We start from the raw sequence: 14392 nt of genomic DNA on the forward strand, positions 1-14392 counted from the left end.
AAAAATGATGCTTGGAAAACTCCAGGCAGTATTTACAGCAGGTCCTGCCTTGCAGTCCAGCTTTCCAAAGCCTGGCCCTTGCCTCACCTGCCCAGGCTCTGTTTAGCAGAAGCTGGTTGGAAGGAACAGATAATGTGGTGAACTCAAATTTATCACCTCCTGTCTGTGCACTGGAGGTGACTCTGGAGACCTGTGGCACTGTAATACACATTTAAAAATCAAGTAAATGAATTTTATGCCTCACAAGAGCCATGTAGGCTTAGAACAGCTACTTAGAAATCTGCCACTCTTATTGTTTTCATATGTTGTGTCTTTCTGCAGATAATACTGGGACTTGTAGGTCTTTCCTTGAGTGCTACCTTATCAATGTTTTCCCCAGTGATGTCACTGCTGGGGGAAATTGCAGATAATTCATGGTTTGCATAGTAATAAATTGGGTTTTTGCATGTGGTTGCTGCCACAGCCATTAAAACTCTCCTATAGACAGACAATTGATGGCACTCAGTGACAGTTTTCAGCACCACATCAGTGAAAATGCCTTAAAAATGGAATTGCTCATGTGCAGTTCATTGACTTAGTATTGAAATGGCCCAAGAGGAGAATTGGTTTTAATATATCAGGAAGTGTCTGAGGCATTGGGAGCTGTTGTTTCATTTGCAGGTCACAGTGGAAAGATTGAGTCATTGGGGAGATGGATAGCAGGGTACAAACTGAACAAGGCTCTGGTGTGGGATGGTTGACAGGAGAGAAGTGGCTGGTTTGGACTGGAGACAGAATGCTAAAATGGGTGTCTGAATTTCTGTCTGCAAATCCCAGGCAATGTTAGGGGGTCTGAGCTGGGTGTGTGCCCAAAGGAGGAGAGGCAGTGGATACAGCATTAATCAAGGAAAACTGGTAGATACTAGAGGTGTTCTTACACTGAGCATGGTCAGACTTGGAACTTCAGAATCTTTGTCCTTGGAAATGCTCTAAACTTGACTGGCCGAGGCCCTGAAGTAAGTGACTGACTTTGGAGTTAGCTTTGCTGTGAGGATGGAGTTGGAGTGGAGCATGTCTAGATGTCTCCTTCAGCTTTAGTTATTGTTTGATTCTGTGAAATTCTGCCTGTGTTAGAGTATTTTCAGAGGAGAAGAATGTGGCCTTTGCAGTTTGCTTTTGGTTTTATTAATAGGGGAATTAATGAAATAAAGGAATCTGTTCCGTGTCTGAATAAGAGATGTAGATCATTGAATGAGACTTAGGATCTGGTTTAGCCAGCGGGATACTCTTATTTATCTACATGAAGGACTTTCTGTGATCACCTTGGAGCGTGCCCCTTGCAGCCCAGTTTTAGTCCAGTCCCCACAGATAGAAAATAAAGAGAAATTAAAAATGAGGGGATCTCAGCTCATTAAAATTGTGAGGTTTCTTTCCCTTCATTTCACTGCCTAGCAGATTTGTGTGACTTGCATGCAAAACAGAGAGCAAAGCAAGGGGAGAGGCCTGGGGATGTGCTAGAAACAATCCAAATTCCCCAGTCCAGCCAGGGGAGTGCAGAGGAGCTCCAGGACGGGATTCCCACCGTGCTGTTCCTTCTGTCACGTGTCCCACGCTGTTGGCCCTGATGTCCCTTGTACATGAGGCAGTGCCATGTAGTGCAGCTGAGACTGGATATTTGCAGTAAGGATAGCATGTGGATGCTCAAAATACAGCTCTTGACACACATTCATAGTGTGAAAGCAAAAGTAGGAAGGGTTGGTGTTCTCAAGTACTCCCCTCCTGGCAGCAGGGCAACCCATGAGCTTGGGAAGCAATTCTGTGCTGTGTTTGTTTGTGCCTTCTTTTCAGTTTGCACAAACTCACTGGTGGAGCTTCTGACTAGAGCAAATAACTTCTTAGGAAACTTATTTCTGATTCCTGACTAGAGCATTTAGTCTCTATTGTTTTGGTGTAAAATCCCAAGTTCGCAGTACGTAATTGGGAATGAGTTGCATCTTGTGTGTAGTAGAGAGCAAGACTGAAAAAACTAGATTTATTTTCATTTTTCAAGACAGGTAACTGGTAGAAAATGGTATTACCAAGCTGTCTTAAAATGGGCATTGCTGATGGAGATGCAGTTCCTGTGTTGTGCTGTTTATTGTGCTGTCATGTATTGTTCCTTGTTGGATTTCCATGTCTTAAGTGTTTCCTCTTGGACTTTCTTTTCAGGAGATGAGGGAGAGGCTCTAGCAAGGACTATCCCAATGGAGGAGGAGGAAGATGATGATGATGACGACCCTGAGAATAGGTATGATACCCTCCATAAGGACTTAAAAACGATTATAACACACCCTAGGCGTGGGCGCAAACCGGCGCAACGGAGGAGCAAGCAGGTGGTAAAAAGCACGGCTGCCTGCCCGGTAAAGACTCGCTCACGGGCCTCCCGAAGGTGTGAACACGGGGCCAGAAAACTGAGGCCCAGAGCCAGGAATGCAAAGCAAACGTTTAGAAGTGGTAGCTGACACACCTGGCTAGGGGCTGTTGTGAGAGCACTGCTGTCCCCGCTGGGGTCCCGCGGGAGGTTGGGGACAAGGATCTTGCAGGCAGGTTCAAAAGCTGCTGCTGCTAAATGTGAATTTCAGCTAGTTGTGGGGGATAGAAGGTGACAGTTTGCATCTGTGCAATGTGCAGTGCTGCAATATTTTCAGAATTAATTTGGTTCTTGCTGTTACTTAATATGCTTTTTTTTTAATTGAAACGCCTTTTCTCAATAAAGAGAAAGCACAAATGTGGGGGAAACCGTATTAGATATTTTCAGCTGTTAATTGAACTGAGTTTTAATCCACTAAAAAGTATCTGAAGTGACTAATGTGAGTTAAGGCCATGATTCTACAAGCACTGTGCATAGGCTCAACTGGTATCAAAGAGACTAATTATATATTTTAAGTCTTTGCATAGATATTTTCAGAATTGTGGCTTATCTGTATTGCTTCAGTTTGGAATTCAATAAAAAAGAATCTCTGTAAGATACAGTTAGCTGAGACATGTCATATTTTACCAGTATCATTGTAGCAATCAAAATTAGCCTGGCCAGAAATGTAAAAGCTTCATTTCCTAAATGCACATCGTGAAGTATTGAGCCACAGATTCTTTTTGGAAGTTACTGTAGTTAGACTAAAGAGCTGCTCAACAAATTTTTATACAGTGTTTCAGAAACTGATTTTTTTTGTTGTTGTTTTGGCCATATAGCATGTGTGGGACCAGTTGCTGGTGGAGTCTTTTTCTGCTTCTGAGCCTTACTAGTTTAGAGTATGGAATCCTTGTTTCACAGAGTTGTATGTTTTGATATGTGGCTGAAGTAAATTTTAAAAACATTGGTTTATCTCCTTTATGGACCTCAGTTTGGCATCAAAATGCTGCTGCTGAATTAGTTCTTGTGTGTTTTCAGTCATGAAATTTAACCCAGTAATTCAGCTCTTTAAAGAAATATGCATTTTAGGGACTTGACAGCACAGGGTCATAAGCAGAACATGTAAACTTTAGTATAACAAGATTTTTTAAAATTCTGCTCTAATTTTAGTCCTGTTTGAATCAATTTTTTCCTTTTTTTTGGTTTTTTTTTCCTTTCTTTGTTGTTGTGGGTTTCTGGTTGATAACTAAACCAATACACTTTTGTCAGAAGTTCAGTATTTACCACACAAACGTTTCTGACAGAACTCAATCATAATTTAGTTTAAGAGCTGTATTGGGAAATGAATGAACCTGATTGATAACAAACAGTAATATAAATTCGGGCTTTAAAAATCAGTTTCTGTACTTTGTTTTGAAGTTGCCTCTTTGTTTTTATTTAAGGGATCTTTTGAACATCTATTTATGAGATGGGGAGGTGTTTTGTCAATAAACAGTGTTGTCAACCTTCAGACATGTTAACTGGTAATGCAGTCTGACTTTACCTTCATCTTGTGTTGTACTTGGCACCAAAATCAGAGCTATAAACTGTAAAAAAGATGGAACAAATTTGGAGACGTTAAAAACTTGTTCTTCTGTTTACTCAACACAAAGTGTTTAAGTAGTTTACCTACTGATTCAGAGAAGTTGCCTATTTTCTTCCAGGCCAAAGAAGGTACCTGGTACCTGCTGGGTGTTTGTAGTGTGGGAACTCTCCTGTGTGCAAGTCTCTAGTTTAGATGTTCTGTTATTTGCATACCTGGGGATGTGCATGATATGAATATTAATAGCCTTGAAATCATCTTTTTTTGCCAGAATGCAATATCCAAGTGGGTCATACTATGCCATACAGTGCTGTATGCTTTCATCTTCTGTTGTGTAACTATTATTGGTCCTTTTGATCTTTTAAATGGTACTGTTTGATATGTTTGCAGTAGTTCTGTTTATTAAGAAGTCAATAGTGTATTTAATGCAGAATGCCTTTAAGTATTTGATGGTTACAATAAATTTTTGTAAAACGTTTTTCTTGTCCAAGCATTTAATTTAACCCAACTCTGACAGCTTGAAAATCAGCCTCTTCCAACAAAGACAGCACAGTATTTAGAACAAGGTGTCTGGCAGTTTTCACTCATTTTTTGGACATGTATGACATTTCATCCCAATATTAATTTCTTAAAATATATTTTAAAGGGTTCTGAATTTTCTAGTAGTGTCCTGAAGGCCCATTTAAGCCCATAGTGCTGTAGCTGGAATTCTGGTGGCTTTTATTAGCCACACTCCAACATCCTCCCCCACCCAAGGGCTTTGTTCAGGCAACCTTATTTCTACATATAATTAGTAGGTATTTATGAACACTGAGTGTGAGTTGCTGTAATCTAATTGGTAACAAAACATCACAATCGTGAACTAAAATTTAAAATCATGGCTTTTTAAGAAAAATGATTTTTACGGTGGTAGCGTTGTCTCACCAAGATTTTGAACAATCTCATTGTGTCATTGTAAAATTGTAAAATTCTTGAACAAGAATGGTGCAAATTACCATGAGGGCTTAACTCCACATCATGAGAGGCTGCACCTGCTGTTCCAGTTCTGCTGCAAAGTCTGAAGGAGCTTTTAAAGTAGTCCTGAAGTGTAACCAAGCAACCCCTGGGTTATTTCCAGTCTGTCTCTTGGGAAAACTCTTTTTGTTAAGCACAACCTAAAAATCCATAGTAATCAATTCATTGTTTAGAAGTGTATTCTGCTGGTGTTGTTCTTAAAAGGGGAAATATCTTTAAATCTCAGTTGATACAAAAATGTGCATATGTGCTGTAATTTTATTGTGGAGTTGGTTTTGTGTGTCCTGGTTGAGGTCGCAGTCCCATTCTGTGAGGCACTGGATAAATGAGTGTGGGGAAGTGCCCTTTGTACAAATGTCACCACAAGTTTAGATAAGATGGAGAGGGGCAACATGACATGCTCAAGGTCACAGCAGATCAGTGCAGGAATGAGGAAAATGCAGGGATTTTTAAATATTTTATTTTTTACTTTATTTTTTACTGTCTGAAACCCTGTGCTGGAGGTCATATGGCTCTCTGTGCCTCTTAATTAAATCCATTGCTGGTGCTCAACTGGTACATCTGAATGGCCAAGAATCTTTTACGTCTTTTACCTGAGAAATATTACAATCCTTTTTGATTTCCATGCTTTTGTGAGTGAATTTTCACACTTTCATAGCTTGTTTTTCTTGCTGCTATTAATGCAAATACTAAAATATTAAAGCTGCCATGTGAAGTTTCTTAGCTTAGAAACCTGGTGACTTTAAACAGGTTTTATCATAAAATAGAAATATGGTGTGGTATCCTGGTCAACATCTGTTGTGGTTTAATTTAAACCCAGCTTCCAGAGTCCAGTACTCAATTTAAAATAATTCATATCAGTCATTTGTCACATGCATTTACAAGGCCTAATGTCTTTGGATCTAATGTTGCTTACACTTATCATTCCTATCAGATATGTAGTTAATTAAAAATGGGCATCTTTTAAATCTTGAACATCTTAATAATGTCTCACTTTTTTTGCCTAAATTCATACCAGTAAATCATTGAAGAAAATGCAGCTTTTCTCACTAACAAATTGTCCCATCTCAATTTGATTGCAAGTGGTTAAGTTTTATCCTAGATAAAAAACAGGACTCATTTTCTATCATAGCAATAACTTCTTAGTCAATATTATCATAAATAATTAGAAACTACTCAGTTTACCCAGTCCAGTTGTTGGTTAAGCTTGTGATTAATAGGAAAATGAGAGTGTCTTCTCTTTATGGATGGTAGATTTTGTGCATGGTCTTTTTAGGTGTTAGATACATTTCCTGTTTCCTACTCCTCTTAAAAAAATACTTCATTAAAGAACAAATTAAAATGAAGGTTTTTGTTTTGCTAAGAACCAAAGTCAGCCTTTTAAAGGTGGCTTGTGTAGAGGTAAGTATTGCCACCCACTTTGCTAATGCACTTGCCAAAAAAGTCAAAGGCAAGACTTTGACGATTCAATTTCATTTTTTTCTGGTCATTTAGGTTTTTTTCTCTTCCAAAACTTTGGGTTTCTGTTAAACAAGAAGAGTAGCCAGACCACTGCTCTCTGCATTTTCTGGAGTAGCAGTCAAGGTTAATAATTTATGTTGAAAGCTGTTTAAGGAAAGACAACCTGTGACATTCCAAGCAGTTTCATTTTGAAGAAAAAGTTCTGACCATTAAGAGATGGAAGAAATGTAGTCTGAACTTCTTATATGAGGAACTGTTTATTTCTGTTGCTGTTACACATGATTTAAAAAAAATCAACAACCAACCAAACCCTAAATCCCTTTTCCAAATATCCTCTGGGAGGACCTAATGCAAAAAGAATTTGGAAGATGATGTTACTTATCTGTGGACTTTAGTAAGTTTTCTTTGGGTTCATGCTGTGATTTCTTGATAGATGTGGAATTAAAGTTCTCCAAGGGTACTGCTTGGTAAAGTTTTAATCAGCTTTTTCTTTTCAAGAGAGAATGGGAGGGTGTGTTTTGGATGCTGATGGATGATCTGACTCACTGAACAATCTGAAATGTTTCTTAAACTATTTTGCTTCCATCTTTTAATAATAATTCAATATAAATTAGTGTGAGAGTGTTTTTAAAAACTACACTTGCTCAAAAATTGGAAAATACTGTGTGGAGTGTCAGGAAAGATAGCTTGGGAAGATTCCTTTTGAAAAATTCTTCTGTTTTAGGGACACATGGCAGGCTGGAAAATGAAATGCTGATTGTTAAAAGCCTATTTTATGGTGCTCCATAGAAGCAACAGCTCAGTTTTCTGTTGTATAGGAAGCTTTGCTTGAGGGGTCCCTGTTCCTTGGCCATTCCCAGGTGAAGCCTGGGCTGTGGGTCAGTTCCGTGGCTTTTAGCTGCTGTTTTGACTGGTGTGAGAGCTGTCCCATCCTGAGCTGTGTACACACAGCGTGCATTCATTCTCCCAAAAGGCAAGACAGATGGGCTTTCACCTAGAAAACACAGATTTCATTTAAAATGGATGGCCTCAGAGTGAAAACTGTAGTACTCCTGATATTTATATCAGGAAGACCTGGTTTATTTTTTTTCTCCTGGGAGTACAAGTACTTTAAGTCCACTATTTTCCTGTGCTTTTGACATACCTGCCTTGGATAGCCTCAGACAAGATTTTTACATTGCAAGTGCATATAAAGAAATGATTTTTCCATAGTCCCTTGTGCATTAGGTGGAAACTTGTTCTGCAGTGAAACTGTGGGAAGCAGAGTGGACAGTTTGTGGAGCAGGGAATGAGATGATGATTTTTACCTGAAATTCAGGTCCTGTAGTGTTGGTCAGACTTTTTGGGGATAAACACATCAGGGATTTTGCAAGAGCTGCTGTAAGGCAATTGCTTGTGGTTAGTTATCCAGATAGACCATGAATAAAATGAAATCTCTTAAGTCTGTACATTTTATAACCATTTCAAGTTTGCTGTAAAGCAGGAAACTTCTCTTTTAAAGGAGCTTTACACAAACCTGCTTTTTAAAAGCAACTCAACACATTACATTTAATGTGAGGTTTTTTTGCTGATAGATCCTGTCTTGCCACAATGACTTTTCATCACGTGTCTTTTTTTTTTTGTTCAGCTTTCAGCCCTTTTTTTGAAGTTCTGAATGGTGTAGGATAACACTTGTCGTTCATAGATTGACTTGAACAATGGAATAAATAGTGTTTTCTGTTTTACTTCAAAGAATTGCCAAGAAAATGCTTTTAGAAGAAATCAAAGCCAATCTTTCCTCTGATGAGGATACGTCTTCAGATGAGCAGCCGGAGGAAGGGAAGAAGAAACCTGCAAAGCAAACTGAAAACACAGCAAATGATGGTAAGCACAAAAAAAATCTGGGAAAAAAGTGGTGCTGTGCCACCTGTCATGATTCCAAGGGTCACTTGGGAAAAGGATGATTGTTAAAGCTTTCAGCAAAAATTATTACTGATTTTGATATGTGGTTGTCACACAGATGCCAATGTACGTGGTCGTGAGGATTATCATCCCTTTTAGTCTTCTGTACGTTTACTTTTCTGTTATAGTCTGATTTTTGTAGGCAATTAAGAAATCCTAGGGGTTTTTGAGGGTTCATCTCTATAGAACAGTAAGTTCTGCAAAAGCACAGGAGGGATTTGGCTTAACACACTCACTGGAACAGGCAGTGCAAGCATTCAGGCAGTGGGAAATACGAAACATTTGAGGAAACTGGGATGTTGATGCTTGTAATACCCTGGGAAAGCACAGGATTTAGCCTAAATTAATTCAGATTTTAATTCTTGCCCAGTTTATGTAAGATAAGAAAGTGACTGGTGTGCATGTGGTACTGACTCTTGTGTGTGACAGGAGAGAAGGAAAAGGAAGAGAAGAAGTCTGAAAAGGAAGAAGGTGGTTCTGAGTCGGATTCAGAGGAAGAGGAAACATCCAAGAAGCCCAGATACAGACACAGACTGCTGAGGCAGAAGCTCACTGTGAGTGATGGGGAGTCTGGAGAAGAAAAAAAGGCGGCGAAACCAAAGGACAAAAAAGAAGGGGGAAAGCGGCGAAATAGAAGGAAAGGTAAATAATCCACATCTCTTTTTTTGGTCATAAAAAGTACTTGCTTCTGTAAAATAAATCCAAAGTTTGTCAGAATGGAAATCTCAACCTTTGTGATTTTTTTTTTTTATTCCTGTATAAACTTCCTTGTGTATGAAATCTAGCATTCCCTTCTCTTTGTTTGATAAAGAGTTTGATTTGAAATGTCAAATACAAGTGCAGCCCTCTCCACTCGCTGCATCCCGTGGAGTCTTAGAATTTCTCTCCTAAACAGCAGAGGCAAGGCCAGAATGTCTGAATGTGGGGAGATCAGCCTTGTCCTTGATGTGATTTCTCTGTTGGGCTGGCAGTGGTGCCTGGGGAGCTGTGCATGCTGGAATTGCAGTGGAGCAGGCTGGAGCTCAGCACCAGGGGGCACTGTGAAACGAGCCTGGCCTGGGGCTTCACTGCTGCAGGCACAACAAAGAGCCTGAGGGAGTTTCCTGGCCAGGAAAGGTGCACTGGGCTTCCCTGGTCCCTGTAGTGCACTCATGCCAGGCAGCTTTTGTGGTCTTCCACAGAATAAAAGATGCAATGTGATTTTTGTAGCGTTTTCCTCCGTGAAAACTCTCATTTTTATCTGTTTGCATATTCATGTTTTTCCTCCCTTATAGGATTAAAACTCTATCTACAGCATTTCATGCAAGAGGAATAACTGTAAATTACCTTTGAATTAATGTGCAAATAAGAGGCAGCTCAGGGTTCTTTAGTGGAAGCCTTTGAAGTTTACTGCCCTCAAATAGAACAATATATTTGATTTCAGTTTGCCCTTTTTAGCCCTATGTTATTAATGTTACCTTTCCGCGTGTATGTAGAACAACTCATGTTTTAAGCCTTGTCATTCATAAAATAATTAACACTTAAAACAATTAAACTTTCCACTGTGTTCAAGGTCAAGCTGAAATTAAAGGTGTTAAATGCCACGCTGGTGTCTTCATTACCTAAAAATGCCAGTGATAGCTCCTCAAAGTGGTAGGAGAGTATTGCTAATGCTGCTCTTCTGGGTGTATTTTAATTGCTTTTTGAGCTTGCATTAGCTGAGGAAATGCCAAGCCATAAATGTAGCAATGCAATTTTATATTTTATGTGTAAACAAGGGCCCTTTTCTCAAAGTATAATTATAAAATGGCATGTAAAGCATTTGAAACAAAAGCTTCTGTTTAACTAAAAATCACCTTTTGTTTTCTGAAGTCCCATAGTGTTCCCCACAATTCTCCTCCATCATTTAATGCTCTCTTCCATTTGCTTGTAAAATAAATGTAGATGTTCTTGCATAAGGACCTCAAGTCCACGAGGACTCAGCTAGTGCTTAAATTTTAACCTTTTCTTCTCTGTAGCCCTTTTATCCTATAAATACGGGTCTGAAATGAACCCTGGCAGTGCTGGCTGCTCTTTAGCAGTTTGGAGCTGCTGTGCAGTGATGCTCACATGAAATAAATGCTGCTTTCTTTTCCAAGTGAGCAGTGATGACTCCAATGACTCCGAGTTCCACGAGTCTGCCGTGAGTGAAGAGGTCAGTGAGTCTGAGGACGAGCAACGGCCAAGAACAAGGTGGGAAGAAAACTGAACTGTGCTCATTGCCCTGTGTTTATTTGGGGTTTTAATAGTGCAGTCCATGCAGGGAGATGGTGAAAGTTAAAACACTTTGGAGCAGTTCTTAAAACCCTTGATGATATTTCTGTAGGAATTCTGGAACATTAACTTCTGTTGCAGCAAATGTGGGAAATTTGAATTTGTACCACAGTACACAACAATTTGATAAGCCAGTACAAAAAAATCAACAAAAAAAAAGACATTTTAATGCAAATACATCACTGTCAAGTGGTGGATTGCAGTATAAAATTAATGCTTTGTAGTTCTGAGATTCTGTAGGGTTTTCTCATTGCTCTGTGTGTCCAGTGGGCTGAGCAGGAGGGAATTTGAGAGTCAGCCCTAACTGCACAAAAGGAGTGCATATGTTATTAATTAATGATACAGGACTCCTTTACCACTGTTTTTCAGTGGGGCAGAGGATTATTATGGTTAATCAGTAATATTGCCTTTTTGCTTTTTTTAATAGATCTGCCAAAAAAGCTGAGGCCGAAGAAAACCAGCGCAGCTACAAACAGAAAAAGAAACGAAGGAGGATAAAGGTTCAAGAGGATTCATCAAGTGAAAATGAGAATAAGGTGCTGTATCATGTTTTTAAATAATAATTAGGGAGTTCCTGTCTCTCTTGCCAGCTGCTCAGGGTATCTCAAACAGCTCTGCACAAGAGACAGTAAAAATAAAATTTTCTCACTGTGAATTCAGGCTACAATTTGTAAAATGCCATCATTGTGGAGATAAAACATGTTGAACTAAAACCTTTCCTGTTTAGATCTTGATTAAAATGCATGATACTGAAGTAAATAGAATTTTTAATCTAAATGTAGATGAGACAAATTGTAGATCAAGGCTTTGGTAGTGTTGGGGCTTCTTTTCCTGTGTGGTGTAGGTAAGGGCTGATCTGATTTAGCACCAGTAGAACAGGAAAAAAAGTGTTTTATCATTAGTTACTATCAAATTATAGCAGTGCCTTCAGTACTGCCTTTGCACAGCTGGCCTTATCTTTGGTATTTCAGAATATGTTAGAGTTAAGGTGGCACTTCTTTTGTCAGACTTTTTAAAAAGGCCTCTTTTCTTATTTGCTGAATTTCACCTGTGTGTGTGAGAATTTCTGGGAGCTTGTCTAAGACAGAAGGGTTTGATGGTTTGTGCCATGATTTTCTTGCTAATGTGTACTTTATTTAATTTCTAACAGAGTAAATCTGAGAATGAGGACAATGATGACTCAAAATCTCCTGGAAAAGGCAGGAAGAAAATCAGGAAAATTATTAAGGATGATAAGCTTAGAACAGAGACACAAAATGCACTTAAAGAAGAAGAAGAAAGAAGAAAACGTATAGCAGAGAGAGAACGGGAGAGAGAGAAATTGAGAGAGGTATGGTCTGGTTTCTGTGTAAAATTCTGTGAATTTCTGAGGATGTTTAAGATGATAAATTTGATGTAAATTTGATAAATGTAATTTGATGACCACTTTTTGAAAACTGCTTACATGCAGCCTCATAAGGCACCAGTTTTGTCTGCAGTTCCCTGCAGGTTGACCTTGGTAAGTTTTGTTTGCCTGCTGTGACCTTAGAAAGTTGTTTCAGTTCCCTGCTGCTTCACTTCAGTGCCAGAGTAAGTTATGATGCAGTAAAGAGCTGAAAGTTTCTCTTTACTAAATAAATTATGACTTCCAGTACTGGTAGATGTGAAGTGTCTCAAACACGGGGTGTTACTCATTGAGAATATTCCTCTGATGCCCTGTTTCTGTTTGCAGGTGATAGAGATTGAAGATGCCTCCCCTCTGAAATGTCCCATTACAACCAAGCTGGTTTTAGATGAAGATGAAGAAACCAAAGAACCATTAGTGCAAGTTCACAGGAGTATAGTGACCAGACTGAAGCCACACCAAGTAGATGGTAAGAAAAGAGTTTAAAGAAAAAAATAAAGAAATTTTTTTCTCCCCAGGGGGACAGCACCTTATGCAGACTGAATTAGAATAATAAAAACTCCTGGACTGGCAAAACCAGAATGTATCTTCTCTTCTCTCTGTCCCCAAGATCAGGCAATCTGCATCCTCACAGGAATATTTTCCAACCCAGTTGCCACATCTTCAATGAAGCTGTGAATATAATCAAGTCAGAGACAAATATCATCCCACATACAACCCACAGGACAGAAATGAATCAATAATTACCCTGACAATTGCTTTCCTAAGAGTTAACATGATCTCAGTGATCACAGCATGCTCTTATCGGGTGAACTTTAATAGAATGAATGTTTAATCAGAACATTTTCACTAATTTTCTTCAGGTGTTCAGTTCATGTGGGATTGCTGTTGTGAATCTGTAAAAAAAACCAAGACATCTCCTGGCTCTGGCTGCATTCTTGCTCACTGTATGGGCCTGGGGAAAACATTACAGGTGAGAAACAAAACTTATTTCCAAGTGCTGTGTAGTTCTCTTGCAACTCAGAACAAGAAAATAAATACAGGTAGCCAGGAGAGAGGCTCCAGAACCCATTTCTAAGACTGTGGAATAATCTTAAGCAGGTTGTGTTTTTTCTGTCCTCCTCATTCATTTTTTCCTCCTTCAATGATTTATTTTCTTGACTGTTTTTAAATTAATTTGCTGCTGGTGAAGTACAGCTTTATCAGATTTGTTTTTTTTTACTTTTAATGCCAGATCTTGTGTGTAGAGTCAGATGCTGGTGGGTTTGTGGGGATTTTTGAGTGACACAAGAGCTGAGGATGATCAGAGGAGCTGAGATCACTCACAGAGTGACCAGTTCAGCAAACCAAGCTGAGCTGTGGTTGCTGCTGGTGCACAGCAGGGTTTTAACCCCAGCTCCAGCATTTCTAAAAATCTGCCTTGTTTAGGGAAATGGGGATGACAGACAGTATTTTGACAGTCTGCAATTCTACAGAACACTTCAAAAATCACCTTTGAAAGGTCTATTTTTACAGACTTGATCATAGCTTAGGTGGTGTGGTTCTTGGGGAGTTAATCACACCTCTTAGTGCAGATTTGCAATGCTTTGCAGAGCTGGTGTGTAGGGGACTTTTTCCACCTACACTTTACACACCACGTAGTTTGATGAAATACTTCCAGCAGAAGGTATTTTTATAGTGATCCAGATGTGCTAATGACAGTAATTTTAGCTGTGACTTCTTGATAATCGAAGAAAGCCATAGTTAGAAACATGTATCAGTGTAAATCATTTTGAAGGCTGGTGTTTGGAGCTGAGGTGGGTGTCTTTTCCATGTCACTCTGTGCTGTGTGACACCATTTGTTGTTTAGCTCTGAGAAGAGCTGAACCAGCCACGAGTTCCAGCAGACTTTGCCAACTGCAGAGATCAGGGAAATCAGGGAGTTTTGGACTTACTGGCCAGGACAGAGAGCTGTGATCATGAGATTTCCTGGGTAGTTTTGTCTTACACAAAACCACCACTAAATCCTGCTGTTTTAAAAGCACTCTGCTGCCCAGTGTTCCAAGCACAGTGTGTCACAGGCAGTTTAAAACCCCTCTATTAAATCAGAATTGCCACATACCAAAATTTGATGCAGAAAGAACTTCTGCTGTTGTACATCCAAAGGTCCAGGGGAGAGCTGGAGCAGCCACAGACTCTCCTCCAGTCCTGCCTTTGCTGCTGCTCAAAACAGGCAGCCCAGCAGAAGCACTGAGTGACACCAAAAGGTTTTGGGTTTTTCCCAGCCCCAAGGAGGTTTTGTCATCCTCAACACACAGCCAGGCTGGCTGCAGGGTGAATCCTTGGAAAGCACTGCCATAACCTGCTGCAG

At 39.5% G+C, this 14392-nt stretch overlaps 1 protein-coding gene across 3 annotated transcripts in view; it reads left to right on the top strand.

Annotated features, from left to right (window-relative positions):
• Positions 1–14392, top strand: part of ATRX (ATRX chromatin remodeler) — a 66140-nt gene that overhangs the window by 27760 nt on the left and 23988 nt on the right. For all 3 annotated transcript variants that reach the window (XM_063416879.1, XM_063416880.1, XM_063416881.1), the window contains 8 exons: positions 2188–2266; positions 8158–8288; positions 8796–9008; positions 10484–10577; positions 11086–11194; positions 11809–11988; positions 12370–12511; positions 12906–13015. In XM_063416879.1, the coding sequence (XP_063272949.1) occupies positions 2188–2266; positions 8158–8288; positions 8796–9008; positions 10484–10577; positions 11086–11194; positions 11809–11988; positions 12370–12511; positions 12906–13015 (1058 nt within the window). The remainder of the gene's footprint in view (positions 1–2187; positions 2267–8157; positions 8289–8795; positions 9009–10483; positions 10578–11085; positions 11195–11808; positions 11989–12369; positions 12512–12905; positions 13016–14392) is intronic.

This window comes from Prinia subflava, chromosome 20, assembly GCF_021018805.1.
Source record: "Prinia subflava isolate CZ2003 ecotype Zambia chromosome 20, Cam_Psub_1.2, whole genome shotgun sequence".
NCBI lineage: Eukaryota > Metazoa > Chordata > Aves > Passeriformes > Cisticolidae > Prinia > Prinia subflava.